The 24251-nt window shown below is 41.1% G+C and overlaps 1 protein-coding gene across 1 annotated transcript in view; it reads left to right on the top strand.

Annotated features, from left to right (window-relative positions):
• Positions 1-24251, top strand: part of ROR2 (receptor tyrosine kinase like orphan receptor 2) — a 113235-nt gene that overhangs the window by 57313 nt on the left and 31671 nt on the right. The window contains exon 2 of the mRNA XM_063295255.1: positions 20292-20369. Within this exon, the coding sequence (XP_063151325.1) occupies positions 20292-20369 (78 nt within the window). The remainder of the gene's footprint in view (positions 1-20291; positions 20370-24251) is intronic.

Here is a 24251-nt window from a genome sequence, read left to right as displayed (position 1 = left end):
GTTCTCTAGAGCTGAAAGTTTAAGTTATGCAAAAATTTCAACAGCTGTTATTTGTAGGTCCTTGCAGACTGAGAGGTGTGAGTGATATGAACTGTGGAAGCCAACATTTAGTGAATGTATATGTTGTCACTTTGCCAAAGTCAGGACTTTGCTAATGTTGCTTTTGCTGTGTCCATGTTTTGAATAAGGATGCATTTAATAATAAACTAATCGTTTTTAAGATACACATTTTTGTTCATTGATAAGCAACATTCATGAATAAGAGACTTTATAGATAACTTAATATCACTTGCTGATAAGATAGTACTACGGGGCAAAAGACTTGTAGGTTATAATATAAATGTTTTTGGACTAAACCCCATTTCATTAGGTTTGTGAAATGTTATCCAGGTGTATCTACTTAGATATAAAAAAGAAAATGACAAAAAACATGAAGCCAAACCAAGGTACATGGAATGGTCCTGATTCTATAGAAAATCCTCCCCCTCAGAAAAACATGTAGCCCCATCTCTCCTTGATTTTTGCAAGGCCATGAAGATCTTCCTATTGCACTATGTCTTTGGCTTGGATTGATAGCGGCTAAACATTGTGTTAGGTATTACTATATTATTGTTTTGGTTGTTTGATTTTTATGGTTGCTTTTTATTACTGCACCTTGCCCAGGGTCTCAGCTGATAAGGTAGTTCATAAATATTGTAAAATAAAATAAAATAGGGAATTTGAGCTCATTTTGTGTTGAATTACATGTATGAAAGTTCCTCAGTATGGACTTCCTAGCTGAGTGTATGGATACTTTTGTAAGTTAGATGCACTACCACAACTTTGGAGGAATAGAGTCTATGCCCACTTCTTACATGTTAGTTTTAAAACTTTTTGTAACACATGGTCAGGGCTCCTGTTACCTAGCTGCATTCTAGCACTTAATACGTATAGTCTGTGTGCCGATACCTGTTTTCTCTATGCAGTTGTATTCTTGGTCAGTGTGAAGAATATGGACTTCCTGAACTTGTGCATATCTTTAGTGTCTTCTATTGGGTGCAAAATGCTTAAGAAATAACACCAAAAAAGTAAAATTAAAACAACTTTACACAGTTTTAATTCCTGTTAAAAATGTTACATTTTAAATGATACCTATTTAAGTTGGGGGGGGGGGTTGCATAGTGTTCCTTAAATATCTTGAAGCAGATTCCGCTTTATTTGTAAAAGAAGAAATACATGTGTCATAAAAATGACTTGATTCAGTCATAGATAAAATGGGCTGGTTTTCCAATACCATTGCCACCTTTCATTGGGGTTTCAGCTACAAGCTAACATACATTGCTGCAAAGCCATTACTTCCAAACATGCACATCATGACTGAACTTATGAAAGTTAATAATAATAATAATAATAATAATAGGTAGTCTTCAAGTTACGAACATTTATTCACTGACCATTTGAAGTTACCTCAGTGCTGAATGAAAGGACTTACGACTTACATTCTCAAAGTTCTGGCCATTGCAGTGCCCCCGAGGTCAGGTGAACAAAATTTGAGCGCTTGGCAACCAGCTCATACTTACAACCGGTTGTAGCATCTCGCAGTCACATGATTACCATTTGCAACTTTCCCTGCCAGCTTCCCACAAGCAAAGTCAATGGGAAAGCCCACAGGGAAGGTTGCAAGTTGCTCAGGTAAGTCTCCCCCAGCCCTAGCCTTTTTTTGCTTGCAGGTACCATGCTCTCCTTCTCCCCTTTGCTCGCAAACACCCCGCACCCTCTTTCCCCAGCCTCCCTGCGCTTGTACACATGTACCCCACACCCTCTTTCCCTGGCCTCTCTGTGCTTGCACACATGCACACACCCTGCAGCCTCTTCCCTCAGCCTTCCTTCATCAGTCTTCCTGCCTCTTCAGTCTTATGCCATTCTCTTGATAAACAAATAGTTAATCCTGTAACTTTTTTCATGCTAATCAGTGGGAGGCACAAAACCCATCTTAGCACTATTTCAAAGTGGGCAGCATCAACATTTGGCCCAATTTGAAGCAGGCTCTGTTCTAAAGCGTGAAATCAAGTGCAAACCCAAGGGTGGGTTATTACACACCCTTAGTTCCAATAACTCGTGTTATTTTCTGTGCTTGCTTATGCACAAACAGAATAGCATAATATTTATTAGCAGATGTAACAGTTCACTGTTCACTCAAATCATCTGAATACTTTTTCTTTAAAAAAAAAATAACAAGGAAATGCCAGACTTTGATATCACGCACTGTGTACTTTTGGAATTCTTGATAGCAACTGAAAGGGTAAAATGTTGCTTGGACAAAACTTTGCAAGTTTGTATTGCATTTAAGTCAGATTCTTGTTGAGATTCCCAGCTGACATGGCCAGTAGACACAGATGATGGAAGCAGAAGTCCAACATTTTCCCCCTGTGAAGGCCACACATTCTCCATTCCTACTAATTGCTACCAATATTCTATAAAGCTGGGAACTGCTGACCTGGCCAAGAGAATGTGTGTATGTGTTTTTAAGTTGCAAATTAGGGGAGTTCTATTAATATGTAGATGCCTTTGCCTTATATTGAAATTAGTCCATTTCACTTCCAAACTGATAGGCCCTTGAAGTTCTGAATTCTTCATGTTCTAAATGTTATAGTATATTCCTTTTCCTAGGAGTGCTGAGTTACAGAATTACAGCCAACTATTTAGTGGTAGAGGATTCAGTGCCAGACACCACTCCATTAAGTTTGTTTTTCTTTTCCGTATTATTTTTTTTTTAAATAGCTTTTGCCTTTTTTAAAAATGGGGGGGTATTTTGTGGAGGTAGATTTCTGCAAACTTTGGGGTTTCCCTGGGCATGTTCATTCTTTGCTCTCTCACTGACCCTTTTATTTATAATCCTACTAGCAAATTGATCCTGAGTTCTTTATTGGTATAAATTATGACAATGAAGGAAATAACTTTTTTTGAAGTGAGTTAGAGAAATAACCAAAGATGAAAAATACATAAAATGAAGTTTCTGATTTCAGTGTAGCTTTAGGCTTCTTTCTTCTTCAGAACTACCTCTGGTTTTTTTCTTTTGAAACTTAGAAAAAATGATTACATATCAGCAAAATAGTTCTTGGTCTATCAGATCTGGGTCACAAAAATCTGGATGGATTCATGCTTGCTTGGGCTTCTATGCTGCTCCATTCAAATCAACTCCAAGTAGTACTTCCATAAGTACAGGTAGTCCTCCAGTTACATCCATTCATTCAGTGACTGTTCAGAGTTACGATGTCGTGAAGAAATTGGCTTACGACTGGTCCTCACACTTAATGACTGTTGCAGCATCCCTGTGGTCACATGATCAAATTTACTTCTAGATCTCACCATATAGCAGATTCCACTTGTAGAAGATACTCTCAAAGATACCTAGTTCCTGAGCTATAAAGACATTTAAGGGTAACCACTAGGACCTTGAATTGCAACCTGAAGTAGAGACGTTCAACTCCTGAAGTAGAGATGAAACGGGCAGATCAAACTGAGCCTGTCACTTCTCTGCTACATTCCTGATCAGTTGTAGCTTCTGAATGGTGTTCCAAGGCACTCCAATGTAGAACAAGTTGCATTCCAACCATAAAGTGACAAAGGCACGAGGAACCATTAACAGAGCATCCAAGTCGAGGAATGTCTGCAGTTGGCACACTAGTTAGAGTTGTTCAAAGCCATGACCTTCACCTGCTGTTCTAGCAGGAGCTGTGAGTCCAAAAAGATCCCCAGACTGCAGACCTGATTAGCACAGGAATGCAACCTCATCCAGGTGCAAAAATTGACTTTTACTGGAATTAGTTGGCTTCCAAACTCAGATTCAGTCTTGCTTCTATCTGAATCTGTTCCTCTCCATCCAGACCCAAACAGTCTCAGTCTCTCTCTCAAATGTGAAAATGGAAGCTTGCAAAATAGTTTTTCACAGAGAGAGACTTGTGGTCTGTTAATGGCCACCTCTGACATAGCAACCTCCAGATGCATTGTAACTATGATACTCAGAAGTCATAGCAGCTCAATGAACTCTAATACAATGTTGGTCAAAAAGGACAGCAATATCTGGCTGTGCAATATCTGGCTGTGCAACAATTTCCCTGTGTTGTCTAGCAATATTTTACAGAATTTCATGCTAGAATCATAGAATTGTAGAGTTGGAAGGTATCATAAGAATCATCTAGTCCAGCCCTCTGCAGTTTGCAGGAAAACTATTAAACTGTCCATGAAAGATGGCTGTCTAGCCTCTTCTTTAAAATGTCCACATATGGAGAACTCACAATTTCCAGAGTTTTCTCTAGGACGCCTATAAATGCCGGGGATTTAATGTGGGAATGTCTGCATACAGCATACATATTTTATCACTGGGCTACAGCCCACCTAAAGGTATGCAGTACTGAAGCTTTGGTCAACAAATTGAAAGCAGCATCATGACGACATAATGCAAGCTCTGCGCCTTTCTTACGTTCATGCATTTTCACTAGACATGTATAAAAGGAGTAGAGCTTATCTCACAGTGCAGGTGCTGCTTTCAACGTTACCTCTACCCTCCTTGGTGACTTCAAGGACATGTCTACGTAGTTCTCTTGGCAGCAGTACAGAAGTGGTTTGCCACTGCCTTCTTCTGGAATATTGTCTCAACTTCCCAGTCTGACCTACTGCCCTGGTAATTCCTGCAGGTTTCCTAATCCCAACTAGGCCCAGTCCTTCTTAGTTTCTGAACCTGGGCAAGACTGAACAAATGCTGCTACCTGTTGAGTTTTTTAAATAATGAATGACAAAATAACTCAAGGCAAACATAAGAGCTTTCCCTCATTCTGTACATACATATCTCCAGTTCTGAGGTCCTTCTCTGGCTTCTTGTACTATCATCCTTATGTAGATCATAATACCTCAAAGTTTAGTTCTCCTCCGAAGCTCAGCCTTTCTGAAAGTGGGTGTCTTCCAGACATGGGGATTTCAGTCTCACAATTGCCAATCAACTCAGCACAGAATTGCTGAGTTCAGGTTATAGAAGATAGTGATAGCTGGCTTTATAATTTGTGGAAGATAATTTAAGTGGGGATTTTTCTTTGCTATTTTGATCTTAAATAGACCAAGTAAAGGCTCTTGCTACTTTTTAAAGAAATTTTGATTAACCTCTATTTGTAACCTCCCATTTTTCTTTTTTCCTTTAACATTGCTTTGAATATTGTCATGGAAAGACAGAATGGAAATGAATTAGAAATACATAAATGGCAGTTTGGTCTAGTGGGTAAGGTAGGTAACGGGCTAGAAACCAGCGGGCCGTGAGTTCTAGTCCCGCCTTAGGCATGAAAGCCGGCTGGGTGACCTTGGGACAGTCACTCCCCCTCAGCCTAACTCACCTCGCAGGGTTGCTGTTGTGGGGAAAGGAGGAGGAGGAAGGTATATTAGCTATGTTGGCCACCTTGAGTTATTTATAAAAATAATAAAGCTGGGATAGAAAATAAATAAATAAATAAATAAAATATGGATAAAATGAAGAGCATATCGTTCTTAACTCTGCAGAAGAAATGAAAGTGTGCAAAAGCTCATTTTTTCTTTATTTTGGCAAAGAAAACACTAAACCAGTTCTGTATTTTAATTTCCAAAATCTGTAATTTTAATGATGCAATATTTTTTATCAAAGCTCTGTAAAAAAGGATACAGTTCAACAGTGTTTCTACAGTTTCTCAGACGTTACGTTAACAAAACTGTTTGCATGGTAAAGATATCAGCTTTCCTTATGTTTTAGTTCTAATCAAAATGTACAGCTTGATAGAAATTATTCTTTGTCTCCGCTTTCAGTAAATTAACATTTTAAAAAATTGCTTTCATTTATTTTTGCTGAGTCCTGTTATCCTATAAATCAGCTGCAGTTTATTAAAAGTTAAGGCTTTTTGTGTTCATATTATATGCTTGATTAAGCATTGCTACTTAAATGCCCTCTCAAAGAAATTGTGCTCTACGAATAAATATGTGAGCATTTTCTTCATGCTAAGGCATTTAGAAACATTTTTAAAAGTTGAATAGGTCGAGTTTTTCTTTCATGGAATAGTTTTTGCTTGCTTCATTCTAGACATAACCCTGAACAACTTTGGAATCATCAACACTACTTAGATTTTATTAATTTCTACTCTCTTAAAAAGAGAAGGCAATCCTTTTAAAAAACCATTTGCTTGCCTGATTTATGCAGTGTCAGGCCCATAAATAAGATTATTTTCAGTCTTTTTTGAGAGACCGGGTTTATCTGTGTGCCTGTTGTGTTGCTTTCACAGCCAGAAGCAGTGAAATAATCAATCACACAATAATGTCATGGATAATGATTGTGTTGCTGGGTGCACTTTGAGCTGCCGGTGTGTTCAGTACTGTTACTGGGTGTATTTAGGCAGTGATATTTACAGCTCAGGCAGTGAAATAGTTTTGGAATGTCTCCTCATTTTCAGGAAGCATTTTTATTTGGTATAATGCTTTACTGACGTTTACCATCTGTGTAGTTTAATGCTGATCCTCATTCGTTAGCTTCCATATTTTAACTATCTTTTTCCTAAACAAAAGATTAACAACAGATGTGGAGTCTACAGATAGATGTGTGTAATTGTTATCTAGACAGTGTATTTAATACTTCTAAAGTAAATAAGGGCTTGAAACTGCAAGAATTTTGTCCTGGAAATGACTCAGAATGTTATACTGTTACCAGACTATCATTTCTGTTTAAAGTAGTGAGATGTGTTCTATGGAAAAATAAACAATTTATCCCCACTCCCCATCATTTATTAAAAAAAGAAAACCTGGTTTTGTAATCAGCAGGACAGTAAGAAATAATTCATCTACTCTTCAACCTGCTGTTTTCCAGTTAGAGAAAACTGTTTTGGAGAAATCCAGAAGGGTAGTTGTTAAACATCTTCCTCCAAATCCATTGAAACATCTTTCCAAAGAGGATTAAATTGTGGGAATAGCCCGTTTTCTTCAGATCATTTCAACAAGACCTGATTTTCTTTGGAAGAGGCCAGAATATTAGGACTCTGCAAACCATTTGAGTTCTCATCTCTTGAGTGTTCAGTTTACTAGCAGTCTGGGAAGGTATCTTCTGTGGATGCACATACGTGCTCAGAAGAGTGGGAAAAACTGTGCCAAACCTTTCAGAGAAGCTGATTGGCTCAGCACTCTGAATAGCAGGGTTTAGTAGCTGCAGTTCTGGCTTGGTTTGTATTGTAACTTTCATCATGGCACCCAGTTCTGTGCATATTGAGTCCATTGTTAGAATATATCTAAAGCTCTTCTTGCAAGGGTTTAGCAGATGTAATATCTTATTATTAACAGTGTGGCCCTGGATATTCCTTTAGTATTTGTTAGATTTATATCACATATTCCCCCAGCATCTTATGATAGCATTCAGAACCCCCACCCCTTCTCTATTTTTGCCTTATAACAGCAACTGAACTGAGAGTGTGTGACTGGCCTAAAGTCACGCAGTGAGCTTCTATAGCTAAGAGAGGACTTGAACCTGGGTCCTCTCAGTCCTATCCAACATCTTAACCACTCCAATAGGAGAAAATATATGTAGCTCAGGATTGAACTGTGGAGTCCTTGGTGCTCTTCATGCTTGGTTGTTTGCACTGATTGTTTGTGGTTTGCACTGATTGGTTTGCATTGTTTGTTTGTTTGAACTGTTTGTTTGGTTTGCACTGGTTGGTTGGTTGGTTGGTTGCACTGATGCTGTTACCTAGTTGGGTAATGAAATGTTTGCAAGCAAACAACCAAGCTCAGAGAGCACCAGGGACTCCACATCTTAACCATTGCACCCCCCTGGTGCTCTTTTGGTGCCTGTGGTCAGTTAAACTGTGTAGTAGGACTTCATAGAAATATAACAGGCACAGTTCAGTTAGGATGTGCAGAAGCATTTGCAGGGGCATTTTGCAAATTGCGTAAAGCACCCTGCTCTGTGTGAAATCCTGAAGTGCCATGTCCTCTCAAAGGCTCAGTGTGGCTGCTTCATTAGTTTCCCCATGTTGGCTTTTAAGGGCTGTTTCTAAGAGCTTTTAAAAGTTGTTATTTTAATAGAGATAATTTAACAATAAATTTAGCTTCTGTTAGTGAGGCTGCAGTACATAGCAATGAATTGCATTGTTAACAAAGTAGCTTTTTGTCAAAAGGCCTGTTCTGCATTCTACTTAAAATTAAGTTCAGTATGTGAATGTTATTTTGTCAGACAGCCAGTACAGCAGATATATTTCCATGAAAAGGAACACCCAAAGACTTCCACATAGCCTGAAATCTTGCATTACAGGTCACTTTAAAATCTGTGTATGTGGTGTTGTACACGCAACAGTCCTTTTCTCTCTACGGGCAGTTGTGCCACATGCACAAATATCATGGTTATTTTCTGTAGTCCTGATAGCCAATTACGCCTTCAAAAGCCTGAAATGTAAGTGTAAGTCCATTTGCTACAGAAGTTTCCAGTTTCCAAGTTCAAAATTCCTGCATAAGTCACCTTGCCAGCCAGGTCTGAATCATTCAGCTCCAACTGTTGTGATTTTCATACATACATACTCAACCATGCTGTTACTTTCAAGATTAGCAACATGATGCAAAAGGGCAGAAAAGAAATGCTAATTAATAAGAGAATGAAGCAAAGACATGAGATAAGATAAACAAACATAGCTAAAATTAGTCTACACCAACACCATTCACTAAACCTCCCAAACCTTTCTATTCTTGTAAATCATCCTTGCTTCTTCCGTATCTGCACACCATTTCCTACATTGCCTTTAGTTCTTTAAACGGCTCACCTTTATCTTTTTGATAATCTCATTAACCCCACAGAATGATACATTTCTCAGTCTTGCTCTTGACGTGTTCCTCCTTTCTACATATATTTGTTTTGCAATCCAGTCTACATTCACTCTTTCTGTATGACCAAACTATGTACTACTTTTGTACTGATCACTGACTTATATATTCAATCCACATTAATTCAGCACCCTTTCATTTTTGCCCTCATCTCTTTGTTTTATTTCCAAACACTTCTTTACTCCATCCCGACTGCATTCAATGTACTTTTATATTTTTCCTGACGTACCCAACCCTTGTGTCCATGCATCAGATTAGAGAAAAGCATGTTGGTGCACACAGCTTCTTCACATGTGAGAAGATCCATTTAAGCAAATAAGGAATGTTTTGTTTAAGGTAACTCCAGCAATGAAGAACGAAGTGCTAAAATGTTACAGCCTTGCCAGATTTGGCCATACACTTTTTTCAGTTGCTTAGGTCAAGAGTTCACTTAGCATACCTGTCTGTGTGTAGATTTTATGACCATTGTATAAATCAGCCAATGGAGGGAGAGAATGATCTTATCCCACAGTGCTATCTTTCAGATAAAGGTCTGAAAAAGAAATTATCAGTCAATTGTGTTAGGGGTACTTTGATGGCTTAATGTATCGACCCTTTTGGTTTGAGGAATCTTTTTTGTACCAATTTGTACCCATGTCTTTGCTTCATTGACATCTGGATACCAAGTTCCATAGTAGCTGTGGTCATTGTGCAGGTGAATGCTGTGTATATAGTATTTCATGCTAGCATACCAGTCACGTTATATGATTTTTAATAGTTTGGCATCATACTAACAAGTGTGCTAGTCAGTTTGTGCCATTTGTAATTATTTAAGGCTAGATTTCCAATACTAATACGGTAGATTTTATATCACATACTATAAAGTATGTGTGATGTTTGCCCTTATTCCAATAAAGCACAGACTCACTAGCCAGGGCTAAGGATTTCTGGTTTATTGAGAATAGAATGCATACACCGAAAAAGACGGGAATGAGCACATGGCGTGCGAGGTAGCCGGTAAGTACCCGCGGTGCGGACCTGGTCCTTCTCCACCCCCCATTGTCCCAAAGTCCTGATCCGGAGTCTTGAGGAGCGATCAGGGTGCGATTCTGGAGTCTCGATGGGCGATCAGGGGGATTAGCGCTGATTACCTCTGTCCTCCTCCTGTGTCCGGCGCAGGTGTGTCCCCCGGGGTAATGCAGAGATGTCAGGGAGATAGGATGATGGCTTCTCGGGTCAGGGCAAAGGTATGGCTCCTTTGTCCTTTATTGGTATTTGCCTTTTAGTGCTTAAAGGATTATCACTGATTCCTTCCTCTTTCCTTCCCTTCTCCGGAAAGGCATGTTCCCTGTTGTGATGCATATATGCATCGCAACGGGGGACATGACATACTGCCTCCCCAAAAAAACTTCAAGGCGCCGGTTTGGCAGGATACGCTTCATGGAAGCGTTTGACAAGCCGCTGCGCTGAGACATCCCGAGCATGCACCCACTCAGGGTGGGGGAAATGTCTCCAGCGGACCAGGTACTGGAGGGTGCCCTGTAGCCTTCGGGAATCTAGAACCTCCTTTATTTCAAAATGTTGTTGTCCATCGATCATGATGGGAGGAGGCGGGAGGGACTTGCCACCGGCTGCAATAGTCCCTGGGACTTCCCCACTTTTCGCTTGGCCATAGCACATGTAGGGCAAGCAGCGACATATTCTTTTACATCCCTCCTAAGTGTAGGCCACCAGAATTGTCGTCTTACTAGATGCAGCGTTTTCACAAAACCAAAGTGCCCTGCTGTTTTGTCATCGTGAGAACGGCTCAGAACCTCTGCTCGCAATTGCTCCGGCACGTACAAGCTATTTTGTTTCCAAGCCAAATCATTTGCAAGAGAAACATTGTGTCTATTGGCTTGCAACCATGTATCCGTTTTTGAGGCTTGTACGAACTGCTGTTGTAATTGCGATGAAATTGACATGCGCTTCCCTCCCCTTGCGGGCGGCTGTGCCGGGGTGCGCTGCGTTCCAGTTTGGCTGCGCGTGACAGCTTGGCAACCCAGCTGTGTGTTGGTCCACACAGTACCTACAATGTCAGATGCCTGACTGGCTTCTTGGGGCCGCCTAGAGAGAGCATCAGCTAAGAAGTTCTTTCGTCCTGGTATGAACTTCAGCTTAAAATCAAAGCGGCTGAAAAACTGAGCCCAGCGAACCTGCTTGGGGCTGAGGCATTTCGGGGTATTGAGCGCTTCCAGGTTTTTGTGGTCCGTCCAGACCTCAAAGGGGCATGTGGCCCCTTCCAGGAGGTGTCGCCATGCCTCTAAGGCAGCTTTGACAGCAAAAGCCTCTTTCTCCCATACATGCCATCTCCGTTCTGTTTCGGAGAACTTGTGGGAGAGTTACGCGCAAGGCTTCAGTTGGTCATTTAAATCCCTCTGGAGCAAGAGCGCCCCAATTGAGAAATCGGAGGCATCCACTTGGACTACAAAGGGCTTGGTAGGGTCGGGGTGTTGTAGAACCGGTTCTTCTGTGAACAGGCTTTTGAGGTGATCAAAAGCCCTTTGGCATTCAGGTGTCCAGTTAAGTAGCGCTCCTGGGTTTTGTGCTTTGTGCGTGTCTCCCAAACCCTTGGTGCGGAGTAAATTAGTTAGGGGCAAAACGATTTCCTCTAGACCCTTGATGAACCCCCTGTAAAAATTTGTAAATTCGAGAAAACTCTGTAGTTGCCTCCTAGTGCGCGGGCGCTCCCATCCAGGATGGCCTGGACTTTCCCCAGGTCCATTTCAGTGCCCCTCTCAGAGATTCTGTAGCCCAGATAATCTATCTGAGATTTATGAAACTCACACTTAGAGAGTTTGGCAAATAGCTCTGCTTTGTGGAGTTTCCTGAGCACCTGCTTAACCAAGCGTTCGTGCTCCTCTTCAGTTTCAGAATACATCAATACATTGTCTAAATACACGAGTACCCCCTTGAACAAGTGGTCGTGCAAGACCTCGTTAATCGCATAAATACCCCTGGTGCCCCTGCCAAACCAAACGGTAACACTTTGTATTGGAATGATCCCATTGGGCAATTGAAAGCCATCTTCCACTCATCCCCCTCCCGTATGCATATGCGGAAATAGGCTTCTCGCAAGTCCAGTTTGGAGAATATTTTCCCCTTTGCCAGATGTGCTAATATGTCTTTGATTAGGGGTAAAGGATATTTGTTGGATATGGAAGCCGCATTCAACCCGTGGTAGTCCGTAGAGTCTTAATGTCCCATCCTTTTTCTCTCTGAACAAGACTGGGGCTCCAACTGGCGAGTTTGCGAGCTCGATGAAGCCTCGTGCTAAATTCTTGTCCACAAACTCCCGCAATGCTACCAGTTCTTTCTGGGTCATTGCGTAAATTTTTGGCTTTGGCAAGGGTGTGTTGGGGACCAGTTCTATCGCACAGTCAGTCTTCCTGTGGGGTGGGAGTTTGTCTGCTTCTTTCTCCCCAAACACATCTGCAAACTCCGCATACCTGTCTGGCAAGCCTTCCAGGGCCGCTGCCTCCAGGTGTGTGGTTGTAGATGCTGCCCTCCCCACCGCAGCACGGGGAATTCAGTCCCCTGTAGGTGCTTGGTAGAAGCCATCTGTAAACGTGATCGTCCTGGTTTCCCAATTTATGTAGGGGTTCCTTTGTACCAGCCACGGAATGCCCAAGATGATTAAAGGTTGGCCCACCGGTGCCACAACAAATTTCAGTCTCTCCCGGTGACTGCCTAACTGCAGCGTCACTTCTTCGGTGAATTGGGTGACCAGGCCCCCTCCCGCTGCCGAACCGTCCAATTGTGTGAACACTATGTGGTGCTGAAGTGGACAGCAGCGGAGATTTAAAGCGGCAACCACATCCGGGTGCATTAGGCACCTAGAACAGCCCGAGTCTATCAGGGCCCAGACTTCAATCGACTTTTCATTGGACTTTAGCTTAACTTTTACGTACAGGGTGGGACAGTTGGCACTCACCCAGATGTTGCTGCACCCATTCTCCTCCTCCACCTGCCCTCTGGCGCTTCTTAGAGCAGGTGGCTGGCGTTTCCCACCGGCTCTTCTTGGTTGTTCTCCTCCTCATCGCTGGAGTAAGGTAGTTCTTTTGTTCTGATCTCTCCTCTGGTCGCTGGCATCTTTTTGTGCGCTGCGGGTGGTTTGCCCGGTGGTTTTCTTGGTCTGTCAACTACCTTGGTTTTCGGGCACGCCGCTGCTTTGTGGTCCCCTTTCCCGCATCGAAGGCATTGCCCCCTGGCGAACCGTCTCTCCCTCTCCTCTCTCCAGGGTTGGGATGTTGTCCTCACTGGTCCTGCAGTGGTTCGGGGTCCCTTTATCGTCGCCTCTTGTTGCGCCGCCCTCTTGGCTTGCAGGAAGGTTTCCTGGGCATTTTCCGCCTTACCGGCCAGCAGTATCCACTCATGTAGAGTGTTTGGGTCATCTCTGCATAATGCCCATCTCAGAACGTTCAAGTTCAGGCCCTCTTTGAAACGTTCGATTAGGGTAGACTGCGACCAGTCCACCACCTTTCCTGCCAGTGCTTTAAAGTCCATGGCATAATCTGCTACAGATCGTTGCCCTTGGCTGATTCCCCTTAGGGACCTCTTCGCTCTCTCCTTTTCCAAGGGGTCTCTGAAGTGCAGATCTAATGCCCAGAGGAACTCGTCGAAGTCATCGAGCTCTGGGGCATCTGCCTGGCATAGCTGCACATACCAGTCAGCCGCCCTTCCCTTAAGTTTGTTCACAATGGCATTAATTTTGCCCTTTTCCGAGCGAAAATATGGCCCAAATTCTTCCATGTAATTCTTTGCGTTCATCAGGAAGAAGGATAATGTTGCTGGGTCCCCGTCGAATTTGACCCTGAGGTCTTTCACCCCCGCTCCTGGTGGGCTCCAAACCACATCTGGTCGTCTGGGCGTACCTCAGGCTGCTGGGGTTCTCCGGTCTCGGTGTGGGGATTCCCTAAGCCGGACTCTGGGCGGCATTGCTTCCGTTTCATGCCGGCTCCAGCCTCTTCCCAGTGGTCGCGTCTCCAGGGTGGGAGGGGGGAAGATGACCTCCTGGTGGGTTCCACGATGTGGACTCTGCCCGGCATTGCCTCAGCCTCCTGCCGTCTCCTTCCTCTCCCCGCCTGTCGCGTCTCAGGGGTGGGAGGGGGTGTGTGATGAACTTCGGGTTCCTGGTTCCACCTCACCCCTTCCTCGGGATTCCCATGCCACCGACCATCTCAGGAACAGCTGTTTGATTGACTCCAGCCTCGCCTCCATTATCCTCAGCCGCTCAGCTGTCTGGGAGCCTTCCTCGGTTCGTCCGGTCCGGCGCCTTCCCTCTGCTTCTGCGATTGTTGGGGACAGCAGGTCCCGCAGCTTCTTAGATGCCCCGAGCGTCCCTGGCAGGGATCCCGGTGTTTCGTCCATGGTGACCCACTCACCCTGCGACTCTCTGGTGGCTTCAAGTGTCCAGCTTCTTCCGGCCTCCTCCTCCTCCGAGCTTGATCCCAAACCCTCCTGGACTTCGTAATGTCTGGGAACAGGGTTCTCGCCGATCGCCCGTACCGTGGAGTCGGGAGTCCCGTCGCCGGCCCTCCAGTAGCCACCTCTTCGTGGGTTGAGTTTTTCCATCGCCAGCTGTTGATCCCTCACAGATGAATTCTGGAATGGTGCTAGCGGAAAAAAAAATTTTTGGATTCCCGTCTTTATGTGATGTTTACCCTTATCCCAATAAAGCACGGACTCACTAGCCAGGGCTAAGGATTTCCAGTTTATTGAGAATAGAATGCATACACTGAAAAAGACGGGAATGAGCACATGGTGTGCAAGGTAGTCGGTAAATACCTGCGGTGCGGACCTGGTCCTTCTCCACCCCCCATTGTCCCAAAGTCCTGATCCGGAGTCTTGATGGGCGATCAGGGTGCGATTCTGGAGTCTCGATGGGCGATCAGGGGGATTAGCGCTGATTACCTCTGTCCTCCTCCTGTGTCCGGCGCAGGTGTGTCCCCCGGGGTAATGCAGAGATGTCAGGGAGATAGGATGATGGCTTCTCGGGTCAGGGCAAAGGTATGGCTCCTTTGTCCTTTATTGGTATTTGCCTTTTAGTGCTTAAAGGATTATCACTGATTCCTTCCTCTTTCCTTCCCTTCTCCGGAAAGGCATGTTCGCCGTTGTGATACATATATGCATTGCAACGGGGGACATGACAGTATGTGAGATATACAAAGTTCTTCAACATCTGGTTGTGCTGATCCAAGTCACATATGGATACTGCTTTTTGCCATAAAATAAATATATTGAACACAAGAAAGAATTGGACAAAGGTATTATTAAACAATGTTTACATAAATATGTTAAAAGCTTTTGTCTCTTTCCATCTTGATTTGAGGGAGGTAGAAATGTGGGGTGAGGGGGAGAGAGAGACCCACAAAAAACAAGTTTGGCCCATTTGTATAGTCCTCTGTTTATTTGTCTTCAAGATTTTACTTGCCGTCTAAAGTATATGAAAATATGAGTGAGAAGTTGTATTTTTTTCTCTAAGCAGTAAACACATATAGGATCCTATTTGTTTGTTTGTTTTAATTTACTAACTGAAAGTTACATTTTAGAGTTTTGATACAGCTGGATGATTTAAAGCTTTGGGGATATTAAACTTCTTCAGTTCCATATCATATTTTAAATTAATCTTGCACCGCAGGCAATGCATTTGGCACAACTCAAGACTATTGGCCAAGATTTTTACATGTATCCCAATCTGTACTGCACAGCAAGTCTTGGCATAATTTAGTGTTCACTTAGGAATGGGAATTCAATCTTTTCCCCTTTTCTTTTAAAGATAGGGCTAAAAGTATAATCAAACTTCCAATTAGTATGTATATATTTCCTTTATACCCAGATTTTGATTTCATGACATAATCTGTTTTTGGAGCTTTCTTTTTTATGTAAAAAGTAAAAGCCAAATAACATTTGAGATCTTGATGACATGTAGAAGGAAGGTCTGTTATTTTATAAAAACATTTTAGAAGCAATGAGTCGAAAGTATCTCTCCCCGAATCCCTGAATATAGTTCAAGATCTTTTCCCCCTAAACAGTGGAGACTAAAGTCCATTGAGACTTGTAGGGGAGAGAGCAGCTAATGGTTGATTGGGATTAGGGAGTTGCAACTGATGAAGCTAATGAGGTCTAATTTTCTAACATAGTCCTCTTTTGAACCATTTTGATCTCTGTTAGCCAATTGTATTTCACTTACATAACTTGTTAACATTAAAACAAATAATAATAGTTGTGCATCTAAATAAATGGAGAAATGATGTAATGCTATTATAGGGTTCAGAACACTGGGTTCCACCCTGGTAGAAGCTTTGTGTATCTTTTACCACCTATTAGAGCCAGTCATCATGATCTTTTCAGGTAGCCACATACTCTTTGTACAAGGCATTTGACTCAGAATGTTGAAAAATATAGCTTGTCAAGACTTAGAAACAAAGTTTGCCAACCGTGTAATTTTCCCCTCCTCCCTTCCTATTACCACTTTTCTTTTAAAATGTAAACATGAGCATGGGTACTATCCAATCACTGAACTTGTAAGCCGCTATTTAAGCTGTTTCCCCCCCCCCCATTTTTGGCTAAAGTGTTTACTAAGAATTCTAAAAAATAAGCTGCTGGGACAAAACAAAGTTTTGAAAGTTAAGAGATTCGCACAGCAACACACAAGGCATTGTCTTTTCAATCTATAACAACTATTGGAAAAAACAGAATTGAGTGTGATCATACATACATGATCATACATACATAAATTAAAAGCAATCTTTTGGATCATTTTTTTTTCTTTTCCAAGTCCCAATGTACAGAAAGGAAGATTGAGACAAACAACTTTAAGATTTAGACTCTAAAGTTTGGATGGATACAGACTGAACTAGCAACTCTTTGTACTTCAACACCAGTTAAACAGTTTTCTGTATCAGCTGAACAGTTCCCATAATTTAAAAAGATAAGCACTTTTGGGATGCTGAGTGTGTGTGCTTGTATGCCATTTTTATTTTTTTCTGCTGTGCTTTTGTTTTTCAAAATGATCTTTTGGTAAGAGAGAGGAGAGAGTTCAAAGCTTATACAGGTAGTTTTCGCTTAACAACCACTCATTCAGTGACAGTTCAGACTTATGATGGCACTGAAAATAGACTTACAACCTGTCCTTGAAGTTGCAGTTGTCAAAGCACGCCCGCGGTTACGTGATCACAATTGGAGCTCTTGGCAGCGCAAATATATGACGGCCACAGCATCCCACAGTCATGTGATCTCCATTGTGACCTTCATAGCTGGCTTCCAATAAGCAAAGTCAGTGGAGAAGCCGGCAGTAAGTTGCAAGTCACGGCCACATGACACTGCACTTAACTACCTGCGGTGATTCACTTAGCAACCAGAACCGACAGAACCGATGCTGTAAGTCAGCACAATCATGTGATGTCCTGCTTAATGACTGTGCCACTTAGTGACAGAGTTGCTGGTCCCTATTGCAGTCAGTAAGTGAGGACTACCTGTACCTTTCTCAACTGCCGAGTGAGTCAAAAGAACTAGAGTAGCCAGCGTGCTGACTGCAACCTTTTACTACCTACATCATCAGCCCATAGCAGGTAAGTCCCAATTGGCTGAGAGACAGGAGCTTATTATAATTACCTGGCTTTGGAAATATGGTGATTCTGAGCACACACAGCCAACATTTAAACATGATTACTCTACTAGGAGGATAGAGGCTTCTGAATATAAAAACAAGCATAGCAGTTCATAACCGTGTTACAAACATAAGGAAAGTTAATTGGTCAATGGAACATTGCTGGACAGAAATGAATAGGATGTTGGCCTATTAGGAAACTATTTTTAGAATTTAATTTTAAGCAAAACTAGAGAAAAGATAAAACTGAGGAGTGAGACAGAAAAGGCCCAGCCTGCACACAATAAATTGCTCAGATGCTGGGACCACTCAGAATCATTTGCCTGGGTTAGGGTTTATCTCAGCCATCTAGATTAGGAAGTAGCTGCTTTATAGTTCATGCTGGTCATAGTTCATGCTGGTCAACCATGTGTCATTCAGGGACCAGATTTGAAACAATTTTGTTTCTGCTGTTGATCCTTTGGAGGAACCATATAGTTTTTGCAGATTTTTGTGTGTCATTTTCCTACTATTCTTCTTTTCACTTGATACATTCACCAGCTCTACCTTAAGATAGTATTTTATCCCTGAAACTGTTGTTCTGTGTGATTTACAGTAATTCAAGGTGAAAGCAAAGTATGGCAAAAATGCCATGTCAATTCTTGTTGAGCCATAATCCATCCTTGCTCTAGGGTACTGGTAAAGCCAACTATCATCTGGCCTCATTCCTGTATCAGGTACATGATTGTGGTTGATGTGAACTTGAAGTGGCCAACCTTTAGGGGCCCAAGGACCACAGCGTGGGACATATTTCTGGCTGGTGAGATCCTGTACCACTTCACATTGAACATCTTGGAAATGATGCCAAAGTCTTCTGGGGGAAAAGAGTCATCCAAGAATTTGACTTCTAAGGCAGCACTAGAATCCAGCATTGTAGATACTGTACTGTGAGATCTTGGCCCACAACAGCAGAGCCATTCAGCAGAGCCTTACAGGCCAGGGGCTTGGCCCCTTCCTCACAGTGGATAGATGAGAAGATGACCAAAACAACAAGAAGCCATAGCTTCATACCTGAAATATGCCTATATAGTATCTTGTATGGAGCTCTTATAAAATAAACAATTGTGCTGCTCTTCAGTCTGCTAAATATGGGGGGAAAGACTCATCCAAGTATTTTACTTAGATATGTTCATAATAGCTCAGTTAGGAGGCAAAGAGCTTCTGTGTTGTGCACTGTGATCCTGCTGAGGCATGAAAAAGCTGGGTTGTAGGTCTGGGCCCAAAAGTTCATAGGATGGACTGTTGTATCCCTCCACAACTCATATTTACAAGAATCTGTTAAGTCATAAATCAAAAGCAAAGTGTCTGGACAATGGAATAAAGAACGATGGATGCATTTACTTGTGCCAGTTTCAACTTACTTCATGGCAAATTGGGATTTTTTGGGAAAAAGTGAAGGGGTACCAATGCTTTTGGCCACACCTATATAATGGGAAAGAGATAGACTCAAGCTATTCTTTTGGGAATGATAAAGATTTAATGGTAATAAATTTGGGGACTAACACAGCAACCCACCGATCAGGATTTATTTTCAGCAGTTCTGGCAAAATCTAGGTTGTGAGCCGCGTAGAATCATTATATGAGATAGGCGGCCATATAAGTTCTATTAATTAAGTAACTAATGAATTAATATCTTTACCTGGGACTTTGCTGCGTTTCAACTGAGAAATTAGTTTTTGGATTTCTAGTTGTAAAACCAGGGGCCAATCAGGGTATGGATCAGATAAGGGGGTGGGGGAGAATCACCACCAAAAGGAACACTGAAAAAGTTGCTCAGATATTTGGTCAAGGACTCGAGATTAAGCTAGGTTTTTCTGAAGAGTGAGAAATAAGATGCTGGAACAGATGATCATTCTTATTTATTACTGCTGGTTGGAGACCTGTCCCTTTTCACTAATGAGCAGTTTTGCCTTTTGTCCTTCAGAAGATTTTATATTCTTTTTTTATTAAAAGAAAAATTCACAAGAGGGAAAATCATTATAGAACTGGGTGTTTCTGTAAACTGAAATTTCTATAGCTTTGGACTGAACACAACCCTTACCAAACTAAGGTTTGGAATGCATATTACAGGGATAACAAGTTGGAGTTTGATTAGATTAGCTTGATTGCTTTAGTCCTGAACTAAACCAATATTTTTTTGGGAACAGTGACAAAAAATTCATGAATATCACTGGCTGTGCCAGTAATTTGTTTCAGATGATTGACTTGAGATATTCAAGAAACTGTACTACAGCAGCAATATTAAATGTTAAATGGAGTCAGTGGAAGCAAATACAAAGTTATGCTAGGGAGAAAGGTTGCTTTTAGAAAAGAAGATAAACTGAGTATCGGAGATGCAGGCTAGAAAATTTACCAGGGTCTTCATTTTCCATAGAACATTTTCCACTTCAGGCAAGTTTTACAATTTCAAAGTTGTATGGTGTTTGATGTTTAAGTAATTGTTCTAAACAACTGAATTTATAAAAGTACATTGCAGTTACATATTACTAAATTGCTTATTGCCCAATATTGCTTCCAACATTACAGTAAAAAGTTCTTTTCCACAAAAGCTTTTTGTTACTTTGTACTGTTCAAACCTCATAAAATAGGCTAGATATGTTTTACATCAAATAATATCCAAATACCTGTGCAGATTATTGGATTTTGAAATAAATGTGCTAACTGAAATTCTAATCATTAGCACAGGATTCAAAATTTTACAGAAAATCCAATTTGTGATCTGAACTCAGTTTCATATTAAATGCCTTGTATTGTTTTGCTTGTCTTTATATAGGTGAAGTGGAGATCTCAGATCCTGATGATACTTTAGGCCAAATGGATGGACATGTTAGACCCGTTCCAACACACAAAGGTATTAGAAATTATTGCATTGTTTTACCACTATAACTTTGTCAAAGTATAACATCTGATTGTTTTATTTTTATGATCTACTATTACTATTATTTATTTATTTTTATGATCTATTTATTATAAAAATAATACACCTGCAGAAGATCTATTTATGTGGTTGCTAAGAGTCAACACAAACTTGATGGTATAACCAGTTTATTATAAATGAAAATTGCTGTTTGTTTATAAAAGTATGGCATATGAAATGCAGCTATTGTCTTCAGGAGCCTTCAAGATACCCCTTGACTTATTATTTGGTCACTGAATATGAATGCTCAAACCCCATCCTAGGCCAAGCCCTAAATGAGGTTTGTTTCCCTGTGGCCTACCTTTCCAAAATACAGTTAATCAAAATCTATCATCTTCCTCTGGGAAAGATCAAGGAACTATTCTTGTCATGAGTACTGATGGTGAGCAGGAGGGGGCCCCTATCCAGGGGGGAAAACGCATGCGTAGTACTGAGGAGTTAAACAGCCATTCAAAGAGACACAGAACAGACCCGCCTTGACTTTTGGGGTTCATCTGTCTGGGTTTTACCCACGCTTCTTCAGTTTGTTAGATTTTCTGTCTAATGTAGCAATAATAAAGCACTAGAGACCTATTCCTTGTCTCAGCTTGGTTCCTGACTGTTAGGACATATTCCTTATATATTCTTGCCTTTCTCACCTTTCCAATGACATGGAAAGGGAGAAGCAGTTAGCTGTACTGTAGGAAGTAAACCAAGATACCCCCCCCCCTCACTAGGAGGTACATGTCAGGGGACTTCAAGGGCTGAGGTTTGGGGGGAGGGGGGTTGGCAAAGCAAGCAAGAAAGGAAGCAAACTCCCCCTCTTCTCTTCCCAGTGAATTCATGGAGGGGAATGGGTTTTTTTTTAATGATTTCTGAAGACTCTTTTAATTGTTTAGTTTTATTGTATACCACCAAGAGTCACATTTGTGAGTTGGGCGGCCATATAAATCCGATAGATAGATAGATAGATAGATAGATAGATAGATAGATAGATAGATAGATAGATAGATAGGGAGATCTTTTTGCCACTGGAAGCTGGGAGAGAATGGATTTGTGGTATCTGAGATAAATCATCTGTTAGGATAATGTTGGCTCTGAAGAACGTTAGCTACAGTTTGGATGAACAGTGTGAAGTATGCCTATGAAGAGGCTTCTAACTTAGTTTGTTTCACCCAATCTGGTATTTTATGAAGAGGCCCCATTAACAGCAGGTTGCACCTTTCTTGCTTAAAGGACTTTGGGGTTTGCTGCTCTTCCTGAGTTTTCTGTAGTTTGCAATTGACAAATTTATTTGGGGCTGTCTCAGAATGGTGGCAGCTTCAGTTAAACTACAGCTATGTTGTGCTTTCCCTTTCAAGAAAAGTAGCTCTTACTCTGTTCAGTCACCCAGATCAGTCACCCCAGTGTAAATATGGCACTGGAATTTTCCCATGTCACTAATCAAGAAATGCACTATATGTTGACGGTCTTTACAAATCAACCACTATCAAAAATTCTGGGAACTATTTATGTTTTTTGGCAGTGAGTTATGCTTAAATATTCTGACTAGTGTTAGGGCTATTTCATATGAAAGAATAAAATAACTCTAAAATAGAGTTCAATTCACTCCACTGTGAATTTAGATTATTATACCAGAACATCTACACTTTATCTGCATACTCATTTTCCATTATCTGGAATTCGAACGTTTGAACTTTGTGTCCCTACACTACCACTGACGTGTATTGGAGTTGTTCTAGCGTCTCAAAACTGAACACTCTTTTAAAAATAACTCAGGCCTTTTCTGTATAAGCTGTTTTGAGCACATACTGCAATTTGGAATGTTGTTCTATGGAAATTATGCTTGGCTATATGCCAGCCTGCTTGCCCTCTCACTCTCATAATACGCACTGACCCAGTTTAAAATCAACCTGTCGAGTATCTGAACACTTTAGAGTAATGAATACTGTGTCTAAAATACTGAAGCACATGATTTGAGGTTATTATTCATGTAGTTCAATATATATTTAGAAATTCTGGCAAAGAACTCAAAACTTCACTGTTTTGGAATATACTATTTTGTTGGCCAACTTGTTTGCTTCCAATGCATAACTGTTAATTCAATGCATTCCATGTGTTGAATCTGAGAGTTAGATTAGATTCACATTTGGGTACCTGCTGTGATTTATACTCCTTCATGAGTTTTATAATCTGCTTTCTCTTAGGTAGGTCATTAAATATGTAAACAAACTATAAATATAAGAACAGTATGTCAAATTTGAAACAAGAACAACAAAAGAGGAAAACTGAAGCCAAATGCAGCAGACTGTGAAATTAAGTTTTATGTGTGGTTGTCAAGGAGGAATCATTGTGGGTATATAGACAGGCATACACACCCAAATAGAAAGAGAAATAGTGTAATAGATCTAAATGAAAGGGTTTTGATCTTGTCTAGTGGAATTGACTAATACATGCAGAGAAGTAAAGGTGGTGCTGTAATTATGAATGGAAGGACTAAAATATATTGGTAGTCCTCACTTAATGACCACAATTAGTACCAACAACTCCATCGCTAGGCAACACAGTTGTTAAGCGAAACATCATATGACCGTGCCAGACTTATGACATCACTCCTGCAGTTGTTAAGTGAATCACCCATGGGTGTTAAGTGAGACATCATGTGACTGCAACTTCCAATTTTACTGCTGGCTTCTCCATTGATTCTGCTTGTCGGAAGCCAGTTGTGAAGCATGCAAATGGTGATCACATAACTGTGGGATGCTGTGATGGTCATAAGTGTGAGGACCAGTCACAAAGTTTCTTTTTCAGTAATGTTGTGACTTTGAACGGTCACTAAACAGGGCAGTCATTAAACGAGAACTGCCTGTATATCAAAAAGTATAAATTGGTGTCATTTAATTGCTATTTAGAATAGTAAGACCTGGAAAATTTGAAACCAGTAAGTGGAATGCAGTTTACTTGTCCAAGCAATTTTTTGCAATCCCTCAAAAGTTATTAACAATTTATCTTTCTCAGAGGCTATCATAACTGGGTGACAGATTGTATTTGGCATGGAAAGCTGCAAGTTGTGTTGGCCTGCTTAAAGTTAATAGGCATTGTGTAATTAGGACACACCCTTGTCTTCAGTATTTAATGTGATAAGTAGTATCCAAAACAGTGTAATGAAAATGTTTAGAATTTCAGCAAGCACTGCACCAGCTTTCCCAACTTGGTGCCTTGCAACTATATTGGAATTGCAATCTCCAGAATTCTGGATGGAATTTTGGGAATTGAAGTCGCAACTCATTTTGAAAGCACCAGAATGGGGAAGCCTGCACTGTACAATTCACCTTTTAGTATGTGATGAATAGTTATGTCAGTAGATTCTGCCTTGTCTTCTTTTCATCTATAGGTATGAAACTGACACTGTACAACTCAAAACCTACATAACTTGTTTTCTTTCATCTACTGTTGGGATACTGCTGGATATAAAGTGACCAGCTGGTATAACAGTTGCCATGTGCCTGTTCAGCATATATACATATTGTATTTGCCACATTATTCCCTTTCAGGGCAAGAAATAATATGTAAATAGTAGAATAAGAAAAGCACGAGGTAAGAAACAAAAAAAGAAATACAAGAAAAAATTTACATCAAACACCATTCACTATACCCATCAATATATTTTCACCTTTGCATGCTCTCCTTGCTTCCACATTCAAATTCTCACTTTTCTCTTTTTGACATTTGATACTATCCAGCCACATTTTTATTCCTCTCAACCCTTTTATTATTTCTTCATATATTTGCTTTGCAATTTGGTCCTCTTTAAGTCTTTCTATATTTCTTAACTAC

This window comes from Candoia aspera, chromosome 2 (assembly GCF_035149785.1).
Source record: "Candoia aspera isolate rCanAsp1 chromosome 2, rCanAsp1.hap2, whole genome shotgun sequence".
Taxonomy (NCBI): domain Eukaryota; kingdom Metazoa; phylum Chordata; class Lepidosauria; order Squamata; family Boidae; genus Candoia; species Candoia aspera.
The sequence above is the reverse complement of the archived record's forward strand: the minus strand, read 5'-3'. Positions and strand labels throughout refer to the sequence as shown.